The sequence below is a fragment of the Podarcis muralis genome, chromosome 5 (assembly GCF_964188315.1).
Source record: "Podarcis muralis chromosome 5, rPodMur119.hap1.1, whole genome shotgun sequence".
NCBI lineage: Eukaryota > Metazoa > Chordata > Lepidosauria > Squamata > Lacertidae > Podarcis > Podarcis muralis.
In genome coordinates, this window is record NC_135659.1 from 60,019,353 (window position 1) to 60,042,952 (window position 23,600).

At 46.4% G+C, this 23,600-nt stretch overlaps 1 protein-coding gene across 23 annotated transcripts in view; it reads right to left on the minus strand.

Annotated features, from left to right (window-relative positions):
• The window catches only part of PLEKHA6 (pleckstrin homology domain containing A6), a 191,081-nt gene that overhangs the window by 165,020 nt on the left and 2,461 nt on the right, over positions 1-23,600 (minus strand). For 22 of the 23 annotated variants that reach the window (XM_028734233.2, XM_028734227.2, XM_077928972.1 and 19 more), the window contains exon 3: positions 21,298-21,355. In XM_028734233.2, coding sequence (XP_028590066.2) covers positions 21,298-21,355 — 58 coding nt within the window. Of the gene's footprint in view, positions 1-14,123; positions 14,496-21,297; positions 21,356-23,600 lie in introns of those variants that run through there. The other variant, XM_028734248.2, reaches the window with a different exon arrangement.

A 23,600-nucleotide genomic window follows, 5' to 3' on the forward strand; every position in this document is an offset into this window, starting at 1 on the left:
CTGGCTCCCGGCCTCTAGAGTGAGATGAGCACACAACCCTAGAGTCTGTCAAGACTGGCCCGTACGGGCAGGGGTACCTTTACCTTTACCTTTTACTGAAAGGACCATATGCTAGATAAATAGGTACTGCTCCAGCGGGAAGGTAAACGACGTTTCCATGTGCGGCTCTGGTTCACCAGAAGCGGCTTAGTCATGCTGGCCTCATGACCCAGAAAAACTGTCTGCAGACAAATGCCAGCTCCCTCAGCCTGTAAAGCGAGATGAGCACCACAACCCCAGAGTCATCTGCGACTGGACTTAACTGTCAGGGGTCCTTTACCTTTTTTTTTTTTACTGAAAGGACACTAAATAACCAAGGCCCTCAAAGAGTGAAGAGTATATTGATAACATTTGTATTCTTTAACCACAATTAGATGCAACACATCAAAGATGTGTATTAAAAAATAAATGAAATTATAACAGAAGCTGCATAGGGTGGAGGAATGTACTGCGGTAGGGGAGAGCTGTATTCTATTTGCTGGCCCCACCCCTCCACCATTGCCCGACCGGCACCAGGACCTATGTACACACACAAACACACACCCATGAATGTAGGCTCTGCATGCCTGAGCTATCTAGTCTCCATTTTTGCAGGGTAGAAATCATCCGTACAGATCCTATGCACATTGAAGTCCGAGCATATAGGCCTCTGTGCAAATGGGAGCCCATACTCATGCAACGATCCTAAACACTCACATAGATCCCACAAGACCGAAGACAAAAGGAGAGGCCTTCTCCTAGTAGTAAACAAAGAGAAGTTGTAATCAAATGAGTTTAATAGGGGTAGTGGCCAAGTCAGTCCAATGCAGGAAAGACCAGTTTTGTGGCATCTTTAATTGTTACATCTGATGAAGCAGACTCTACTCTATGAAAACATATGAATTGGTTTGTTTTTCAGGTGCCACAAGACTCATTCTAGAATGATGTGAGGCAGATCTAGGGTATGTTCACAGGACTGCTTACTTTGCATCCAGTCGGCTCCCACAGCTAGTTTTTGAAGCCACATTCACACGACATTAGCCATAATCCATTTGGTTGCTTCAGTTTTTGGACAAATACTGCTCTTTGGTGTATTTTCCCCCTCAAACCAGCTTCAATCCAACTAGAAAACTGAATGTGGAGTAAGCGGTAATGTGAACAGACTCTGAACAGCCTTCATACATGCACTGTTAGCACATATGCACAGATGACAGCTTCATGAATAGGAGTTCCCAGGAGGGAAGTGCAAGAGAAGGGAAGCCAAAAACATAATGTACACCGAGAGTGGAGATCTCCCCCTCTCTGATGTGAACAACAAATTACCCTACTGCATTTTACGCCACTAATATGAGCATCCCCCTAGTCTGGATGCAATCTGAGATGTGTATTTTCTAGCAAGTAAGCTCCATTGAACACAGTGGGGCTTCTGAGACAATGTGCTAAGGCTCCATCTGCCCATTTAAAAGGGAGAAACGATCTCATAAACATGGGGGGGCACAGCAGTAAAGAAACAAAATAAGCTGTAAGAAGTGGAAACACCTCGAGGTCCTACAAACCCTTGCTTCCATGCTTTTGACAGCAGCTGGATAGGCTGATTTTAGCAAGCAACAATGTTTATTTCCAAACGTCACCTCCTAATGCCCCCATCCCCGGCTGTCAAAAAGGCACAGTGCAAGCGTCAGATGAGAAGTTGGCAACCCAACGAGGACCCAGTGCAGATGTGGGCGACAGCTATCGGTTCAAAGCAATCTCCATTGTCCTCCTCCAAATTGCATTGAAAGGATTATGTCCCACAGAACTCTCTTCCCTCAGCACCTCTGACAACACAATGGCGCTTGGGGAGTGCTGCTGGCAAGAGTCCAGGGTCTCAATGGCTTGTAGGCCTGCCTATTGCATCAGCTCCATTGAAGAGGAGTGAGCAGAGCTGGTCCTATGTGTGAAAAGAGGAGGAACTGGGTGGTTCAGCACCCAAGCAGCATGTTTGCTGACAGGAATGCAGGACGCCAGACTCACACAAAAGCCTTCTCATTATCTCTTAATTATTGCTTTTTCCAGCTCCTGCAATTAACGCCTGTCTGGGTGGCTGCTGGTGGGGCTAGAGGCACATTAGAGTCAATCAGGCAGCTGATAGGCCAGTTCAGAGGAGGCCCTGCACTGCCACCACCCCAGGCTGCCAAGCCAAATAAGCAGACATAGGACAAAGGGCCTTGCCAGCACAGAGAGCTGCAATAAGACACCAGACTGACAGCCCATTCACACGACAAAAAGAGCCTACATTTAAGATAAAATAACTGGTCCACCCTTTTATTTTCCTTCAGAAGGTTGCAAATTAGAATGTTCATCTAAAGAAGTACTTAAAATTGTCATGCAGATTTGAAACAGCTCTTTTTCAGGCCTGGTGACAAACTAGGACATGTGACTCCCTGCTTCTTTTCCATGCCTTTAAAGCAGGCGCTGTGAAATGTACTGCTGAATGATGCGGTTTTCAATTTATTGTGCTTTATTTGTGACATTTTTATCTCCTCCAAGTTGCCCAGAGTGATGTACGTTTCATTCATCCAGCAACCCTGTGAAGTAGGTTAGGCGGCCAGACAATGGCTGCCTTTAAAGTCACCAAGGCAGCTTAATGGCTGGGTGGGATTTAAACCCAGGTCTCCCCAGTCTAAATACAGTGGGAGAGCCGTGGTCTGACACAACTAGTTACACCCTAAGAAAACAGAGTCCTTGTCTAGCACTCTAACCACTACATCATACTGATTCCCCCTATTTCCTTTAGCTGTATGAACACCTGGGATCTCGGCGCCTCCTGTGGGTGATGGGTAGCCTTGCAGAATGTCTCCTACATGGATGTGTGTGTGTGCACGCAGCCTGGACTTCGCTGAACTTCATCCAGCCCTACCAACCTTTGAAATCCAGCCGCTTCCCTTGTTGTCATATGAGCCTTTGCATCATATTTCACACCCTGTCCCAAACATTCCCAACCCTTTACTCACGAGGGAGGCACAAACAGTGACTACTGTTATTTTGAATATTTGTTCCCATTTAGATAAATGCCCTCTTTCTCCTTCCTTTAAGCTCACAGCTCCTGCTTCGTGCTCAGAGATGAACTCTCTTCAATAGACGCAGGCTCCATCCCAATAGGACTCTGACTGCAATGCTTGAGACTTGGGCTGCATACCAAACAGTCGTAAGCCAAAGCACTCCTGGAAGAATCTTCTGCGGTAGAGAAAGGGATGCGATTTTTAGAGGAACTGTATTTAAGGCACATGGAAGCTACGCCTGCTGAGATCAAATCACTCAAGATAATTCTGCTTTGGTTTCTAAAGGACCAACCTCACCACACCTTCCCACCTGGCCACACATAGGGTAAAACAGGAAAAACTAAACCTCCTTTGGAAATCTAGCTGTCATCTGTGCACCCTAAGTCCTGGCAGTCTTCCTACCATCTACGTCATCAGATCACAGAGGCAGGAAAAAACAGAAACAGTTCCATCAGCTGAAGGGAGAAGCAGAGATGTGCAGATAGGACAGCAGACACTCTTAGGAAGTGGCTGCATTCCAGATCAGATTATTTGCTCATCTATCTTCTTTCTATGTAAAAAGGTAAAGGTAAAGGGACCCCTGACCATTAGGTCCAGTCGCAGACAACTCTGGGGTTGCGGCACTCAGCTTCCAGGTCATGTGGCCTGCATGACTAAGCCGCTTCTGGCGAACCAGAGCAGTGCACGGAAACGCCGTTTACCTTCCCGCCGGAGCGGTACCTATTTATCTACTTGCAGTTTGATGTGCTTTCGAACTGCTAGGTTGGCAGGAGCAGGGACCGAGCAACAGGAGCTCACCCCGTCGCGGGGATTCAAACCGCCGACCTTCCGATCGGCAAGCCCACATCTATGTACACATGACCCAAAAAGAGAAAATGCAGCCTCTTCCCAAAGCAGGTGGGTAGAACTCTTCACCATGGGTGCATTTGACAAATCGGTGCATTTATATCCAATCTTTTTCTCCAAGAAGTTCAAGGTGGCATACAAAGTTCTTCTCCCCTTACTCATGTAACCCCCCACAACAACCCTGTGAGGTAGGTTAGGCTGAGAGGCAGTGACTGGATCAAAGCCACCCAGTGAACTTCATGGCTGAGTGGGAATTTGAACCCTGGTCTCCCAAGGTCCTAGTCTGACACTCTAACCATTATAACCCCACCTCAATAGTGTTTGGGCTTTTGGAAGAGATCCTCAGCATGCAGAGCACTTTTCGGCCCAGACAGCATGCGGCAACACAAAGCTTTTCCAAAATGTTGTGGCCACAGAATCCGCTGGGTATTGGACTCCTGTGGTCAGCCTCATTCTGCTCCATTCCCATCAGTGACAGCAAAAAACAGCTCTATGTTCATGGTGTTTGGGCTGTGGCGGGGGCGGGGGGGGGGGGGGAGAGAGCTGTTCTAATTATTCCACACATCTAAAAGGTGCTTTCCAAAGAAGTGAGATACATTCTTTTTTTGTTCTGTAGCACATATGCACACACGCACACAACACTTTCAGTAACACCCGAGGATTAAGGCCTCCATGCCGGTCACAAGGGAGGATTAAGTCATAATGCACATGTCTGGCTGGTGTTTGCACAGAATTATTTGCTGCCTGACATCAGGTCTGGGCTGAAGAATGAACAAGGTCTGGAGATAAAACCTGCACACACTCCCTTGCAGCCAGACAGCTACATAACCTCACCCTGAACTTGTGTCAGTGATTAGAAAAAGAAGAATAGCAGTATTTCAGATTCCAAAATGGAAAGCAGCCAACAGGAGGCAGTAAGGAGCTTGGCAAGGTACATGGTATGTGTGTCTTCTTACAACTGACCATATCCAAAAGAAAAGCCTGCAGTTATCCTTTGCTGTGATGAAAAGTGAAATATGACATGAACAGGTAATCATAAAGGGGGGGGTGGAGTCAGAGTAACCAAAAACTGGACTTTATAAACTGCACCACCCTATGCAATATCCTAGGGTTGCCATATTCCCAAAAGTGAAAACCAAGTTGGACCAAGTTGGTGAGCCCCCTTCTTTGCCATACAACCAGGTTTTCCCAGACATTCTACCGATTTAGTGAAACTTCACCCACACGTCATTCTGCTGTTCCCAGACATGTCCGGGGAAATCTGGATGTATGGCAGCCCAAAATATCCCTTCAAAATCAAGGAATATGTTTAGCAAATGCAGCTTAAAAGGACTTATGCTATCATTAGGAATACCACCATGATGTACCTCCTTTTTTGCTTGTGTCGTAGTAGAGTTTGGACTGTACACTATAAATGAATCCATTCCAGCCCTATAGATCAAAAGAGGCTTTTGGTTATCTCCACAATAAAGAGAGATTTCTTCAGTCTGCTATAGATCACCGGGGGGGGGGGGGAATGTGTGTCACATTTAATGTAGCCTGGGGGAAAGCAGAAGTGGCATCTTACAACACAGCAGCAATGCTACATATCGATAGGGACAAATCGATGCATGACCTCAAACCCTAAACACAGAGGGCAGCTGTAGCATCTGTGCTTGGCAGCACTTTAAGGAGCAATGGTACTGTATATTCACTTGAGAACCAAACATTTGAGTGGAGAAGGTAACTACTGCAATGCAAAAGCCACTCACGTGGATTTTTGTATCAACAAAGAGTGATCTGTTTCATTACGGGGCAAAGAAGTTACGAGCAATCATAGCAGCAGGGTGCCCTGTGCACATTCATTTTGAAACATTAATGCATATTTTAAAACTCCTGTATCCTTTCAGTATTATTTGATTCAAATTCAAGCACATATTTCTGCTCAGACTTCCGATTATACTTCATCTAACTCTTCCCCCCACCCCCATCCTGACAAAACACTGCCAAAAGTGGCTCCACTTGCCTATATCAGGTGGATAGTTCACACAGTGTCTTCTGTCCTCAAGATGACTGCTTGGTAGTGGTATGGTGGTGGTATGCATAGTCTCCATGCAATGGCTGCTGCAGACTGTCTTGCACGTTACAGCTACTATATAGGGACTATGTCCTGCAACCTCTGTGAACTGAGGAATTCAGATTTAAACTGATCCTCAGAACACAGAATCTATCCTCTTGCACTCTTCAGTTTGAGGGTCGCTGTTATCCCTTCTTCATTTCCAAGCCATTTCGAGACCACTTACTCCTACTATTTGGTTACCATGGGAACTCAGAAAGCAAACATGGCTGCCATAATGAATCTACAGCAAGGTCAGAAGGCTTCAGGGACCAATGCTTGTGAAGTGCATAAGACCACACCGGGTCAAAGCCCGTGGTCTATAAAGATTGGCCAGCCCTTGACAGACTATGTATTTAGCTGGAAATGAGTGGTAACTGCTGACACCAGATCACAAGCGGACACGACCAAACCATCCAGGGGCTTGCTTCCTTGCTTTTAAACCAGCCAAGCCAGTTCTTTTAATGCCCAACTTATATTTATTTTAATGGCCTGTTCCATGAGGCTGCTTTAAAGCGAGGGACACACCTTAGCAGCAGCCTGGCAGCAAATTTGGGTTTTACACTTACCAAAAATTGCACAGAACTGTTCAGTGTTCCAAGATCCAAAACCTGAAAGTAATTCTGGCTCATATATTTTCATAACAAGAAATAGGCGAACTTTCCAAGTGATAGCCAATATCTGCACTGAATCCACATGCAGGATTCTCTAAAACCAAAGACAGTCCAAGGACAGAAAAATATCACAGCAGGTTTTTTATTACTTAATCTGAATAAAAACATACCCTTATTTCATGAATAATGAACGGTCCAGAAACATGATAATCAGATACATTTTTAATGGCGTGATGAAGAACACAACACTACATGAACAATACCACACACCTGCTTCTTTGTTCCTTAGCCCAATGAATCAGTAATATCTACGCACAACTGAGGGGAAATGAAGGAAGCCATTTTGTGCAACGCACATCAAAGCAGTACTCAGACCCACAATCTTTTTGAAATATCATTGGCTCAGTTACTTTAGTCATTTAGCCTCTGTATTTTTTGGCACACCTTAATAAAGCAATAATAAAAATACACAATGTTGAGTTTTTTACATCACAAAATGTACTCTGAAGCCAGTCATTTTGTGGTCCAATCTCTCCACCCACCCACAAAAACACAGTCTGAACTCTTTCAGGGTTTGGAATCAACTGTTGAAAAAAAATAAAGGGGAAATTATCATTTTTTCAAAACAGATCAAAACAAAGAACACCATGTTTTTTCACTGATAATCATAACATGCCAGAAAATATTCATAGGGAAATCTAAAACTAGTTGTTAAACGGATGGCAACTGAGCTTAGTTAAGGTTACTCACCACTGCCCTCTGTTGGATAGTCTTTGTTAGAAGTAGAGTCCAGTATACGCCATATTGTAAATGTTTCTGGGAGATTCTCCTCCAACTTAAGCATGGAGCATTAAGCATGTGTGCCTGTCAGCGAGCTGAATGCTGCTGTTTTCCTAGGTGGCTTCAGATTTGCTGAACTATATTATTATTGGGCTTAAATAGTTTGGCAGGCTGCCTGCTACTGGGACAGCAATTGCTTGAAAGCCGTTTGTCACACAGCTTGCTCTGTCCTTATTTTACTTTTCTCAAGGCGGAAGAAAGCCTTTCCATCATAGCTGCAGAATTACAAGGAACTGGGAGGGAGGGAGGAGGGGGGCAAACGTACCTCCGTCCTCTTTAGTAACCTCCCTTCCCCCACAAGATAATATTCTCCCCTGTCGAGGATGCCATGCATTGCAAGCCCCAGATGGGAAAATTAGTTCTGACAGTTCTAAGCCTATTTGGGAAACAGGAGGTAATTAATTCAGATTCCACCCCCCTCATCTGTATGAAAAACATCTTACTCTTCCTATGGGGCTCATTCTGCCTCCATTTCAACCAACTGCTAGAACAGAAAACCAATGGGGGTTCATTAATACTAGGCCACAGACCAACATGCACAATAACAAACTCTGCATGACAACCTTTCTCCCAGCCAAAAGCATGCACCCGATGAATCTGACCTCCCCTAACTACCCTCAAGGATGTTTGCTCAAGACCTATTAGGCACTTGCATTTTCCCTCCAGATAAAATGATATTTGGGATTCTGCCATGCAGTTCTCTTAAGCTGGGTTTCACAAGACTGACCCCTTAGTTCCAAAGACTTTGAATTAAAGTCTCCCAAATTTACACCATTTTCTTGTATTGCCTCCTTTTCTGCTACTTTAAAGGTGACAGCCATTTTGTGAATGGCCACGTTCCAATGGCAGCCATTTTGTGAACAACTTTCCTCCCCACTGCATCCAGTTTTGTGGTAGGGCTCATGTCCCTTCATCATAAATCCATATGTGGCCATGAACCTACAAACAGAACGTATCACCACAGACTTAATCAAATCCTCAAGGAGAGTGTGGCCTTATTTCTGTCCTCCTTCCTGTAGCGTTTGAGACAGAACCGGCCATACTGTTTCACTGGTCTCTGGATTATACAGTCATTATAACCACCATCTGGCACAGAATATTCCAAGCCTAGTAAAGTTCTGAGAGATAAATAACAGGCTTGAAGCTTTCTGGGTCAAGGGATGGATGTCATTTTCAGAGATCACACAAGTTTTCAGTCACATACACACACATGCTAAAGTCAGATTTCAAAATGTGCTCTGAGGAACTCTGGGGTTCCTTGGAACCAGCTTATCAAGGCTCTACAAGTAGATCGATGATGGTGGACAAAATTCTATTGTCCACCGTTACTGATCCCTTCAGCGTGTGCAGATACATTGTCAGCAATTGTATATGGTACATTCTCAGTTCATGTGGGGCAATACTGAGGCCTAAGAATTCTGGCCAGCGCCTGACCTGAACAATCACTCAACCCAGCACAATCCTTTATCATAAGCAATGGATTCATCAGGTGCCCTGCACAGCTTCCTCAACAGAAAGGTGGAAAGTCTGAAAATCATCAGTGTACAGTGGTACCTTGGTTCTCGAACTTAATCTGTTCTGGGAGTCCGTTTGACTCCCAAAACCATTCAAAAACTTCTGATTGGCTGCAGGAGCTTCCTGCACTCAAGCGGAAGCCGCATCTGATGTTTGGCTTCCGAAAAACATTCACAAACCAGAACACTTACTTCCGGGTTTGTGGTATCCAGGAGCCGATTTGTTCGGGAGCCAAGCCATTCGAGAACCAAGGTACCACTGTACAAGATGGGAAATGTCAGCTAATGCGCAAATGTATTTTTTTCCTTTCTGATGACAGATAATAAAAACATACACACACCATAGTTTTGATGTTTAAAAAGGCAATAGTCCTACAATAGAAACACTACCTTGAGAAAGAATGTCTGGATCCTACAAGAAAATTCCCATTATAATACAAATAAGGTGATCTGGAAAAGCTCCTAAACCTAGTTCTCTGCACTCATTTCAAAGGGTGCTTCCAGACAGCTGCTCTTTTGGAACAGAGTTCAATCACAAAATGGCAAATTCAGGTTGCACAATTAAAGCTGATCTGGAGCTCCTGTGCAAGAAATCTGCTTCTCCTGAAGATCAGACTTTTTCCAGTAAGAAAAGTAATGTGCAGTGGTGGAGTTTGGGCTTTCAAATTTCAGTGGCGCCCTGTGCGACACTAAAATTCATGCTTCCTTCTACAGCATTGTTGTGTGCGGCCCCTACTGCAACTGAACCAGTCACACACCACCCTAAAAACCGCCTCTGTGGTGAGAAAATGTACTGGGAAGTGTGGGATAACACTTGCTGTGGCAGACCTTCTAGCACCCCACACACACACACACACACACACAAATCAGAATGAATACTCATTAAATAGGCAACATTGTCTAATCACCCTATCAGCTCAACAAATGGGTCGTCTGGAATTCTCAGAAACATCAAAAAGAAGATCCCTCCTTGGCTCAGAGAAGTCCTGTTTGTCAAAAAGATAAGCATCCCTTTCTTCAGAAACCAGAGAACTCCAATTTTCTCTCCTGGCTACATTGAAGCAGCTTGTAACGACCAAAAATCCTGTATCCTAAGAATTGCAGACAATGCCATTCTGCCACTCTGAGCCTTAAAATCTGCATTAGGGTCTTGTTTTTTGTCCCATTGTGAGTTATATCTGATTGACTGGAATCAGGGAGAGAGCTTCCTAAGTGGTATACCACAGCTATAGAATATGCTCCCTGTAACATCAGGTTACTTTCTTTCCCTTTTCAGATGGTGTCTGAAGACATCTTTATTCCAGAAGGTGTCTGATGACCATGTCTACTATTTTTATTGGGGGGTTGTTTTTTGCTGGCTTTTAATGCAGCCGTTTAATTTGTTTTTATATTGCATTTCACTGATCTATTTTTTAAGTAAGGTATATTAAAAATCATTTGAAAAGTGCATAACTTAAAAAAGAAAAGAAAAGAATTCTCTCTAATAACAATTCAAAAAGATATGCTTTCAACTGGAGGCCAGCAGTTTCCAAGTTTAGTCAATGCCCATAAGCTGCACCCCCAAAACACTGACTTATGAGAATATACTTATAAGGGTGGATCAGCCCTACAAGACTCCACAGAGTACAAAAGGACAGTGTAGTCATTCAGCTGCCCCCAAAAAATTCAGATGATTGGGCTAATGATAGGATGCTTTCACTTTCTGAAAATAGATAAACTGGATGGGGAAGAAGGAAATTGCTCACAAGCATATTAAAAGAGTGCTTCTCAAACCTGATTTTTTTGCAGTGGCTGCCTAGGTGGTCACTGCACACTCAGAAGTTCCAAATAAGTCTGCAAAAAATATAAAAACTAGCTTACACCTTTAAAAAAAGTGTTAAGAGCTTCTCTGCCCACATACCTATATTAACCAGTTGTGGCACATCATACCCTGCAAATGGGGTGAGGTGGGAAGGAACTACTGTCTTCCAATTTATCCAAGTTCCCTTGCCTGATTGCTTATGGTGAGTGAAATATAGCCTCTAGGCCAGAAGTTTTCAATCTTTTTGAGTCCACGGCTCCCTTGACCAACTACGTTCTTTCTGTGGCACCCCTTTCAGGAGCCCAGTTATGTCACCCCTTGCCTGCAGAGCTGGCAGCCTCTCACCCTTTTTCGAACACCCTCCTTTGTGGAGTGTTCCCTCAGCCTCCGCCTCTCCGGTCCTTGAGAGTCCTCTGGGTAGCTACCCCCCTCACCCCAAAGAGAGGTGCATCCTCACAGAGCCCCACAGAGCCCTGGGCAGAGGATTCCCCCAGCCTTAGTGGCCCAACAGAGACTGGCCAAAGGTGAATGTGAAGCCAACACTTTACCATGGGAGGCAGCAGTGGTGGCAGCAGGGCTGCTGCAATGAACAACTGTGGAAGCCTTTGGGAGGCAGAGACTCAAGAGAGCATTAGAGGAGGGAGGGAGGGAAAGAGGGACAGAGGCCAGTGTTACCTGCAGCACCCCTGACCATCATTCAAGGCACCCCAGGGTGCCACAGCACACTGGTTGAAAACCACTGCTTTAGGCAATCATAGAAGTGCCTGTTTTCAAGCACAGTGCATGAAAAGCTAGTGTGTGATATACCTGGCAGAGAGATAAAAAACAACAACATTGTTCACCTACCCAGGGCTATCAACTCAGCTTCTTTCCACAGCATTAAAATTCATTCAGACACCATAACACCCCAAAACATCAGGATTTAATTGACCTGATTATGCATGTTAGACAGATAACATCTGAAGAATCTGAACATGTTTACCGGGCTTTAACAGCTGCATAATAAAAAGAATTTACTGTATCATAGGCTGGAGCTGACTTCCTGCATGCTGAACGTAGATAGATGCATTCATTGGCCTGTTGGAGCTGTGATCCACAAAACAGTTACTTGAATATGCATGCATTTATACCCTCATCCTGACTAAATATATTACAAGCCACATCAGTATTACTGATACCAAATAACAGTTTTAGGACTGGGGTGTTAAAATGCATAATAGAACTAAATCAGCTTATCAGTGCTCAACTGGTTTGTGTAGTAGGCTGTGTCAGCTTGCTAAGGATCTCTAATAATAGAAGATATGAATTGGAGCTGTTTTCTGATGATGATGATGATGATGAAGATGATGATGATAAAAGCAAGGGATCAAATTGGTTTCTGTTGGTGATGCAAGGAAGAAAAGGGAGTAGACAGCCCAAAGGGTAGGATTTAAGCCTCAAACTCCATTGATTGTAGCATGTCTAGGCTACAATCTGAGCAAAGCATGTCTCCAAGTCAAAGACTAGACCCAACACAGTGAGCAAGCCAAGAAATTGATTTGTTCACCCTATATAGTGTAATTGGAGGTACAGAGGAAACCACTTGTGTCTTCTATCCATGAACCCAAAGCTTGGCAACAGGATCTCATGTCAAGAAGAGGAACAGAACTGGAATCCTACATCAAAATCAAATAATTACCAGATGAAGCTCAAGGAGCTTCTATTGATCTGCCCGTTTTCAAGGCAGCTCAATTTCCTGCAGTATCTTGTTGATGCTACTGGCAGTGGCAGCTATTTGGCAGAGGAAAATCAAAGGGTCAGGAGCCACACTTTCCGATGTGAATTAAGACACCAAAATTAGATTAGGTGCCTGTATGCATTGGACCTGTCCCAGCTCCAGTTACATTGCCATAAGTGGGAATTGTGTCTGTCCTCTTGTGACCAGGCATAGGTGTGCAATGAAAGCACATCCACAAGTGGACAGTGACAACAGCCAAATATGTGCTGGCATTACGTTACCCATATCTCATTCTGAAGGATCAGAGAGAGAGATTTATAAAAACCAGACACACACAGGATTCATGTCCACACTAGTGAGATAAACTGCACAGAGACCCTTACTAGCATCTGAAAGATGATGCCTGCAACCGATTTTAAAGCAAAAAATGCAAGGCCAAGTTTAGAGCAGCTGGATGCAGCTCCTTAATCTGAAAGTGGGCTCTCGCTTGAGCGTTTGAATATAGCACCTTTGATAAATGGAAGGCAGCATTAATGCATCACCACTCAAGGGACCTAGTTCTGCCAAGAAAACAGAGCGCTCTCTCCATCCCTGTTATGTCATGCATTCGCTGCCCCTTAAGAGGAGGAAACACCAATTTCCCTCCTTGCTCTGACAAACCCGAAGCCCTGGCAGCCCATCCAGAAAACATCATGAAACACACCACTGTATCTGGGGTTTCTTAAATGTTACTGGCTACACAAAGCAAGCCTCACTCACAGTGTCTGAGAAGCGCTTGATGGGGATTACTCCCGGGTAAGTGTGCACAGGGTTACAACCTTCATCTTTTAGCAGTGTACCCCAGCCTCCTCCTCCTCTTTTTTTGTCTCTTCCTTTACTTTATTTCTCCCCACTTCTTGTGTGTTACAGATGCCTCTCCCCAGCACAGCCTTGCAAAGGGAATGACAGCTTGCCCACCCTGCTCTTGGAGCAAGCTAATGGGCATCCTTTATGGCCATCCTTTGCTGGCATTGGCTGCCGAGATTCCCCCCCCCCTTTCCTCCCACTCCGCTTGCTTCCCAGAGTTGGATCCCCAACACTGATGGGATGTCAAAACCTATTGAGGGAGATAGACAAGCCTTCTGGGGGTGGGGAGGGGCCATAGTACCTGGAGCCACAGCATTGCCTCTCAGTACACCCCCACCAAAACCAAAAAAGGCCCATACACCCTTGGGCCATGAGAGCTGCTCAGCACAGGCACACAACCCCTTTAGCAGGCAGACTGCATGCCCAGCAGCAACACACGCACCCTGGCACGTTCAGCTCAGGCTCTGCCAGCCCAGGCAGGCTCAGTAGCATTCCCGGCACGCCACAGCAGGATGTCCATCCGAAGCAGGAAGGGAGGCGGTGTCAGGAGAGGGGCTGCAAGGCAAGCTACCCAGAGCTGCCGCCTCTCTTTCATCCCTCCACCCCCGCCCCTCACTTTCCCCCCTCCTGCAAGGAGCCTGAAGCTGGAGGTTCTTTGTCATTGCCCTGGCTCTCGCCAGCATCCTCCATGAAGCCCCGGCGCTGCGTGCCGCACCTGTCCAAGGCTGCCCTGCAAGCTGGCTGCCGCTCTCGGAGGAGCCGGAGAGGCGAAACAAGGGAGAGACACTCACCGTGCAATGGCTCCGGGCGGCTCGCCTCCGGGTGGGCAGATTCCAAGCCATGGCGATAACCTGCTGCTGCTGCTCGCTCCGAGCCAGGACCCTCGTCTCCTCCTCCCTTCTCCTCCTGCCCGGCTGGAGCAGAAGCCTTGCTTCGGATGGATCCCTCACTCGTCCTCCTCTCCCGCTAGCCGCTGCTCACCATCTCTCTCCCCGCGGCCACCATTCATCACCAGGGCTCGCCAAGAGCGAGCAGAAGGGGGAAGAGCGAGGAGGAGATGCTGATGCTGCTGCCGCCGAATCCGGCATCCTTCCCCAGGAGCCCGAGCTGGGCATGCTCCATGCGCTCTCCGGGGGGATTTAAACGTCACGTGACGCCCGAGCTGTCATTTAGCGCAAGGAGTAAATAGTACCCGAGTGGGGGTTAACCCTTCCCTAGCCGCGGAGGGAAAGGTGCTGCGTCAGCGGGGCGCACGCGACCCCCACCTACCCACCCCCGATCGCGCGCGCGCGCGCACACACACACACACACACACACACAGAGAGAGAGAGCTGGGTCTGGGTGGGGTGGGGGCTCTGGGGCGTGGGACTGGCGCATTGTTGGAGCCCTGGGGCTTGGGCGATGCGGAGGACCCCTTTGCGCACCCAAAAGTCCAGACATCTTTTAGAAATGTGAGGTTAGCAATAGCAAGCAAATGCAGGCTCCGTGGTCTTTTTCTCCCCTCCTCCCCACCGCTTTCCAATCCCATCCCACCAAAACGAGGGACTCGAACCACGGACCACCGAGGGAAATCACTGTAGCAATGCAGCTGCGGTCCCTGGGCACACGCCATACATTTAAAGCGCGCGCACATACACCCCCCCCAAAAAAATAGAATACTGGGAACTGTAGTTTGTGAAGGGTGCTGGGAACTGCAGCTCTGTGAGAGGTAAATTACAGTGCCCAGGGTTGGGGGGGGGGAGTTGCTTTAAATTATACTGCATACACAGCCACAGTCTTTCTGCTTCTGTCTTCACACGCACCACCGATGCTCACCCTCTTTTCATTCACTCTCAGAAGCTAAGGCATGGCTGCTCCGCTGCACAACTTCTCTTCCCTCTCTCCTCCTTCATATCTGGGGGTCTTACTGCTTCTTTCCTCCCTTCAAGTCAGTGTCCAGCCATGGCAGGGAGACAGGGAGGCAGAATCGGATTCACGTGGCCCGGGCAAAGACTCCTCCAAGGAGCAGGTCACGGTAGCCGGCTGTTCCTGGCAGATGCTGCTGCGTCGTTTAGGGAGGGAGGCAGATTCAGCCATCTTTTCAATACGCTCCATACAGGAGGGGCAGAAACCCAGTTTGGGGTGGGGGTAGTCTTCGTAAAGGAATTGCCCTCCTGTAGCTTTCCTTCACGACTGTCCCTGAAGATTTTCCGCAAAGGGCTGTAGCACCATACGGTCCCCTTTCACCGATATGCGAGCGCGCACACTGAATGAATGAGGCAGCTAGGAGTTGCATGCTCAATCCCCAAGTTGCAATCAAGGTATTCAGTCCGGAGAAACTAACCCCTGATCCCGGGAAAAGATAGTGGGAGAACAGACAGTGCTGTATTACCGAGAGAAACCTGCTCCCAGCTCCGGAAACGGGCTGTGATGAACAAGGGGCATTGAGGGCATTTCGCAGCACAGGCTTCTGCCTGGTTACTCAGAAGTAACTCCTGCTCTGTTCAATGGGACTTACTCTCTCAAGTAGGTATATATACATAGTGTATTAAACCATTCACTTCCTGAGTCTCAAATCCCCCAAGGGCACCACTATTAACAGCAGCTGTGAGGGTTTGTGTGGCACATGGTACCTGTGAATGGTACACCCATGGGGCAAATCGCAGTTGGAGAAGAGGGTGCCCAGAAGGGTCCCACCTCCCTTACCTTTTGTGCCTCTTCTTTTAGCTACTTTCATTACAAGTCTACAAAGGGTGGCGGCATCATATGGCTAAAATTCAGATCAAGAGTAGGGCTTGCAGATTGCATTAAGGGCCATCTCCCCCACCCCAGCCAATAACAAACACTGTAAGGTAAAGGGCCATTAGGTCCAGTCCTGACCGACTCTGGGGTTGCTGCGCGCATCTCGCTTTATTGGCCGAGGGAGCCGGCGTACAGCTTCCGGGTCATGTGGCCAGCATGACTAAGCCGTTTCTGGCAAACCAGAGCAGCGCACAGAAATGCCGTTTACCTTCCCGTCGGAGCGGTACCTATTTATCTACTTGCACTTTGATGTACTTTCGAACTGCTAAGTTGGCAGGAGCAGAGACCGAGCAACGGGAGCTCACCCCATCGTGGGGATTCGAACCGCCTTCTGATCGGCAAGTCCTAGGCTCTGTGGTTTAACCAACAGCACCACCCACGTCCCCAAACACTGGGGAGTCCTTTAATAGGAAATATAGCATGCAGGAGTGATTAAAAGCCACCGGCTCCAACAACAGCATAGTCTGGTCCAAATCAGCTATGAACACACTCACCCCAGCTGTTAAAAAGAAGACCATGAGAAATCTTGTTCACGGGTCTCCCATGTCAAGTCTAGTTTAACTCTCACAGTTCTCTGGCAACCCCCACCCCACGCTGGCACTCCTCAGAGAGAAGGTTGCACAATAGGATACTGTGCCAATATTTGGGACTCCCAACTGCTTCGTTATAGCAAGGGGTTTAGGTAACTATGTGAATTTAACAAGATTTTGTGTTTTCCACACAACTTTATATTTTGGTAACAGAAGACCAGGGACTCTTCCAGCATGCAGGATTTAAGGTTGCAATCCTATTCACCACTTATCTGGAAGTAAGCCCCATTGGACTCAGCCGACCTGATTAGATCTGCATAGGCTTGCACCAGACATCCATTTGTAATGTGAATGCGAAACCGAACATTCAGTTGCCGCTTCAGGAGATATTTTGGTGAAATTTGAGCCTGGCCCCCTCACTGGACAGACCCTTTAAGCAGGAAAAGCCAGGGCTTGGGTGTTCTGTACAATGTGATAAATATCCACCCTTTTGGAGTGGTGAGCCCTATACTGACTAGCTAGCATGTCAATTTCATTAACAAGGGGGGGGGGGGGAGATTTTCCTATGCTTTATATCCCAGATAAACACTCACACATCAAATATGTCGTGGGGGCCAAATATGTCGTGTCAAGGGCTGGCAAACAGTTAAGCCTCTTAGAGGGTGTAAAGAAAAGCTGTTGTTTATTTTTATTTATATACCGTATATCTATAGCTATAGCTATAGACACACACACTTTGCTGCCTGAGACAAATGACAAGATAGTGCCCTGCCCTGTCCCTCCAAACATGCACGTACAGAAGACAACTGGGTTTTTCCACAGCAGTGGAGGGACAGCATTCTCTGCTGTATTGGAAGGCAGCAGGCTGGTCAAATAAACAGAGGGCAGGTTGTAGGCACACCCAGGTATGTCCTGGAACACTTTATGGATGCTGCCCACCCCACTCCACCCCCAGCATCTGCTGCCTAAGGCAACCACCTTACTCTGCCCAGTGCTTTTTTCTGGGGGCACTCAAGGGTACACAGTACCAGCACCCTTTTTCTAGAAGAAAAGCACTGACTCTGCCTAATATTGCAAGACTGGCTACCCAGCCTTGATATGCAGCTCCTCTGTGGGTAAATTTGGTCTCAGACCACCAAGTGCATGTTTTCTAATAGGTATTACAGAAACATTAAGGGCCTTTTCCTTAATGGTTTTGGGGTTTTTTTTTGTTTGGCAGATGTATTCTGCAGCATGTCATTGATACATTAGTGGTGGACCATCCACACATCATGCTACACTGTTAGTTGTTTTGGCATCGTTCCCCAATGTTATTGCATTATTGCCACCCAGAGGGACACCCTTTCATTACACTGCAAGAAACGCAGGACAAAAATTAATCCTGAACATTTGCAATATAAAAAGTTTATATTGAGCAGGACGTTATAGAACATGCACCAACTACAAATGGAGTATGTCTGCCCTGAAGCCTTTGCAGGCATAAACAGCGTTGACAACAGGCCTGTGTATAACTGCCCTGATACCATTATGGAACAAATCATGAGGAATGTCCAAAGACGTCTGGAGGGGCTATGAGAAGAGCTGCAGTTTCCAGTTACAGAGAGAGATCCTTCAGAATGGGGTATCTGTCTATGGCTGGCATCTAGCTGCTCTTTCTGAATGGGCAGAGCTGGCGCCACAGATGGTACAGGGTTGGGAGGGGTCACAGGAAGGAAAAATAACCACTCTTGAGCCTCTAATCCCCTCAAAGCTTTAGGGGATGATGGGGAGTGGATTGGCTTCACTGGAGACTTTGCTCCATTGCGCCCATATTGCCAAGCCACTCCCACACGACAGATAGGATGCAGCCAGGAATTAACTCCCTCCCCTGCCCACTTGGCTCTTAAACACAGCCAAAGCAAGCTTCGGCCAACCATGCTTGAGAGAGGAGGGGAGGAGGAGGAAAGAGAGAAACAGGCCTTGTTTTGCATGCTACCCAAGGCCGCCAAAGGGATCTTAAAAAAAAAAAAGCAAAGCTTTTCACTTAAAAAAATCATAGTCCCATTAAACACAATGGGCATCACTTAGTGCAAACTTCTTTACTCCAAAACAATCCAAACTGTGGCCCAGTTCATGTATAACATCAAGCTAAACCATTGCTCGGGGGACGCGGGTGGCGCTGTGGGTAAAAGCCTCAGTGCCTAGGGCTTGCGATCGAAAGGTCGGCGGTTCGTATCCCCGCGGCGGGGTGCGCTCCCGCTGCTCGGTCCCAACGCCCTGCCAACCTAGCAGTTCGAAAGCACCCCCGGGTGCAAGTAGATAAATAGGGACCGCTTACCAGCGGGAAGGTAAACGGCGTTCCGTGTGCTGCGCTGGCTCGCCAGATGCAGCTTTCTCATGCTGGCCACGTGACCCGGAAGTGTCTGCGGACAGCGCTGGCCCCGGCCTCTTGAGTGAGATGGGCGCACAACCCTAGAGTCTCTCAAGACTGGCCCGTATGGGCAGGGGTACCTTTACCTTTACCTAAACCATTGCTCAGCACAAATATACAAATCTTTTGCTGCCCAAGACAAATGACAAAGTAGCATCCTGTCCTGGTTTTTACTCACAGTAAAAATCATAGCAGTGCTTTGCTCATCCCCTGATCCTGCTGCCACTGCAGTTTCCAAAGATAGACCCCAGTTTGGCTTAGAACTAAGTCTGAACCAAGGGTCATGGTTTGTTTCACTTCTGACAAACCATGAGCTGTGTAGCCAAGGTTTGCTCCTGGTTATTTGCTTGAGGTTTGTCTGCAGGAGACCACCCATGATTCTGGGATCAGACATAATGCTGCTAAGCCTAACCATGGGTTAGCTCCAGGCAGCAACAGAACCAAGGAACCGAGCAAAGCAGCCATGATTTTTATTTTGAGTACCCACATGCCTCTGTATTCGCACTATGTGTGAACAGTTTTAGCAGCTGTGTTGGGTGGGGAAGGAACACAGAGGAAAAGAGATATTTCTTCTCTACAATTTTGAGTTGTCCTTGTGTATCATCTCACCAAATAATGAAGAGAACATTACTATATACATCAAGTTAAGGTAATTAACAGTTTTTTGCTCACATTGGTTAGAGCTGTTGAATAGATTCCAGTATGGGGTTAGGTTCTAAATCCAAGTGATTCATTCTGTGTTTAAGAACCTTTGGTTATGATAAATCAGGGGCTTGGATCCAGACTGAGCTGCAATCCTACAAATACATTTACCTGTGAGCAAGTCCCATTTAACTCAGTGGGACTTGCTTCTAAGTTGACATAGATAGCAGGTATAGGGGACCTTTGGCTGCCAATATGTTGCTGAACTACAACTCCCATGCCCTCCATACCTGTTTTCTAGAGTAGTAGTAGCAACATAGTACATGTTAGTGACTCTTCCTTAGTTTTGCACTCACAATCAGTATCAATTTACTCTGATAGAAGAGTTTGGATTTGATATCCTGCTTTATCACTACCCGAAGGAGTCTCTAAGCGGCTAACATTCTCCTTTCCCTCCTCCCCCACAACAAACACTCTGTGAGGTGAGTGGGGCTGAGAGACTTCAGAGAAGTGAGACTAGCCCAAGGTCGCCCAGCAGCTGCATGTGGAGGAGCGGAGACGCGAACCCGGTTCCCCAGATTACGAGTCTACTGCTCTTAACCACTACACCACACTGGCTCAGTGTGGTTTGAGTATTGACAGGTGGAAGACCAGGGTTCAAATCCCCACTCAGCCATGAAACTCACTGGGGGACCTTGGGCCAGTCACTACCTCCCAGCCTATCTTACCTCACAGGATTGTTGTGCTAATGAAAACAGGAAGGAACCATGTATGCATGCCACTTTGAGCTCTCTGAAGGAAAGGTGGCATATAAGTGCAATAAAGGATAAGCTAAGTATCCTGAGTCATTTAATCTGGCATAAACAGAAAGGCCTTAGATATACTCAAGAAAAGAGCAGCACATAGTATACCGATTCTGCGCAATAAACAAAAGTTGGTCGCTGAACACCTTCCACTCTAGACAAGTGACAGAAAGTCAATGACCCAACCACTATTTTTGTATAAATTGTGAGCTTTGGCACCACCTTGTGGAAAATTACTTCACATGTAGAGAGATCAAGAACATGAAGACACTACTCTGGAATGCAAACAAATGTATTTTATACTACTGCTCTGGAAACTGAACAAGGTCTTTTATGAGCTCTGCAGAAGAATACATGAATTCCCTGACATGAAGCCAGCTGGCTCCGGGGAGGAATGTAGCAGCCAAAATAGGTTCCAGAAGGGAAGGCCATGGAGAATGCAGGCCGGACAAGATGTTAAAATGTATTTATCTTAATTCATACAGTGTATTTCTACACAAAGCACCCAACGTGGTTAACCACAATAAAAATATGTTAGCAAGCCTACCTATAACAAATAAGCCAGGGGTAGACAGTGAGATGTCCTCCAGCCACTGTGTACTACCACTCCCATCGTCCTTGGACAATAGTCATGGTGGCTAGGACTGATGGGAATTGTAGTCCAAAACATCTGGAGGCCATCTTGGCTCCCCTTGCAATAAGAGAGGAGATGAACCCCATCAGTCCTAAAACACCAAACAGCACTGGATGAAGTAGGACCATCATCTTGGCTTATCCTAAAAATTAGCAACTAACTTACTTGATAAAAAAGATCGCTCCATTTGACATGGTGTCCATCTCCCAACCTTTGGGCAACTCTGAAAAAAACAATGACAAAAGCAGGCATCAATCACTCATTAGAAGTGGGGAACTCTTTGTTTGACGGGGGGCAGGGAGGCCCCCCATGTTAGTCACTATAAGGGTGGCATTATGAAGGAGGAAGACCTATATATCTCTGGCTGGCAGCATAGCAGTACTACACACTGAAGGACAAACTAAATGTTCTGCAAGAGATCCAGAGCTGGATCACCTGAATTATTTTAATTTTTCAAATAGCAATTGATCTGGATCAGATACGTTTGCCATATTTCAACAGAGGACTCTTTCAAATAGAGGCCTGCCCTTGGTAAAAATAAGACACATGAGAACCGTGCCTTGGAAAAATCTACACAGGGTGGGATATAATGAGTCACCATAGAGCAGCAGCATCTGTTGTTGGGGGTGTGATTGGTTTTGTGTGTTTTGTTACTGTTTAACCTCAAGTGTACTAGAATTTGTTAATATTTCAAAAATATTGCTCTCCTCCACCTTCAACACATACTAATCTGAAATGGTGTTCCTGGCTGGACCCAAAACTCAAATGTAGGCTGCCTGTCTTCAGGGCAGAGTGTTAGTTCAGTGAGAGTCTTCTGTAGAATAAAATTTGCAAAAGGTAATATGGCTATGTTTTTCCCCCACCCCCAACTTTCACAGTTTATATTCGAAAGGACAGCCACAGGTGAACCCTGGGGAGGGAAGGAGTGGGATCCTCGATGAAAGAGGCCTTCCTGTCTGACAACTCTTTGGCTTCCCAATTACAAACCTGATTTTCAGCTGTGTGGAATGTTGCATCTCAGGAAATTTCACCTGAAACCGACCCATCTTTGTACTCTCTCCTCCCAAATCACGTGCTGGCATTTGACTTTCAAAATGGTACACCAGAGTATCTCTTCTTATGTTCTGCTCCCTTCAAAACCAGGAGCAGGGAACTTGTAGCCTTCCAGGTGTTGGTGGGCCATAGCTTCCATTATCTCCTGCTGGGGCTTATGGGAATTACAGCCAAACAAGCTCTGAGACCATCTTGGCTGAGAGTCCTGGAAGACCTTTTCCCACCTGGCCTGGGAGGGCGGGGACCTGACTGACTCCAGCTGCAAAAGCTGAGGCTGCTAAACAGACCCTTGGGCTGGGGTACTGTTTAGACAAGTTTTGTTGGCGGAGGGTTGGTGCTGTTAGATGCACACAAAAATAATATCACTATCTGTTAAGTGTACATAGCATTGTGCCATAAATTGCAGTTTCTTAAATGAGTATTGGGTTGCTTTTATTTTGATTATATATTTCGTGGTTTTGCATTCTGGTTTTGTTCTGCGAGCCGCCCTGAGATATATAGGGCGGTATATAAATTCAGCAACAAATAAATTCACTGCATGCAGACATCAGGGACTTTTTGAGACTGGGTGGTGCAGTGGTTCAGATATCAGATGAGGACTGAGGGGGACCCAGATTTAAACCCCAACTCGGCCATAAAGCTCGCTGGGCAATCTGGGGTCCTTCACTGTTCCTCAGCCTATTTTACCTCAGAGGGTTGTTGTGAAGATAAAATGGGGGTGGAGTGGGAGAGAGAGCAAGAACCACAAACACTGCCAGAGCTTCTTGCAAGGAATTCCAGGATGATTTTATAATTTACTACTGCTGCTACTACTAATAATATCATCACTATTGATGCATGGAAGAGGAAAAGGAAGCAGGCGATAAAAAAAAATGGGAAGGCTTCTTACAATGTCATTCATTACAAAGTGCAGGCTGTTAACAGGCAAGCCCCACTGGATCCCCCAACCATATTGGAATGCTTGAATCTTCCTTTCTCTGATGTGGCTTGTAAAACTGATGGAAAGCTCAATTCATTTTTTACATCCATGCCAGCAGCTTCTATGCTCCTCTCAGTCCACGTACAGGCAAGCAATATCTTTATTTGCAGCCTGCTTCACCTTACAGCACTCCACTCCCATAAGCTGAACCCAATACACTCTAGTATCTGTGTCTGTCTGATTCTGGATATTGCATGAGACTTATAAAACGTTTGTCACTGAAGGGTATTTCAAAGGTCATGGAGACACTTGTGGATGGAATGTGCATTTTAACCATACTATCTGTCTTTCCTCAATACATTCAGCACTAAACAGCAAAGTTAATCTTTCTCAACAGAACTTTCAAAACAGAAAAAATCATGGCATCGCTACAGAGAAAGTCCCTCTCCTGAATCATCACCCTACTGCTTGCAGATTCTCCTTACCCAAAGTAAAG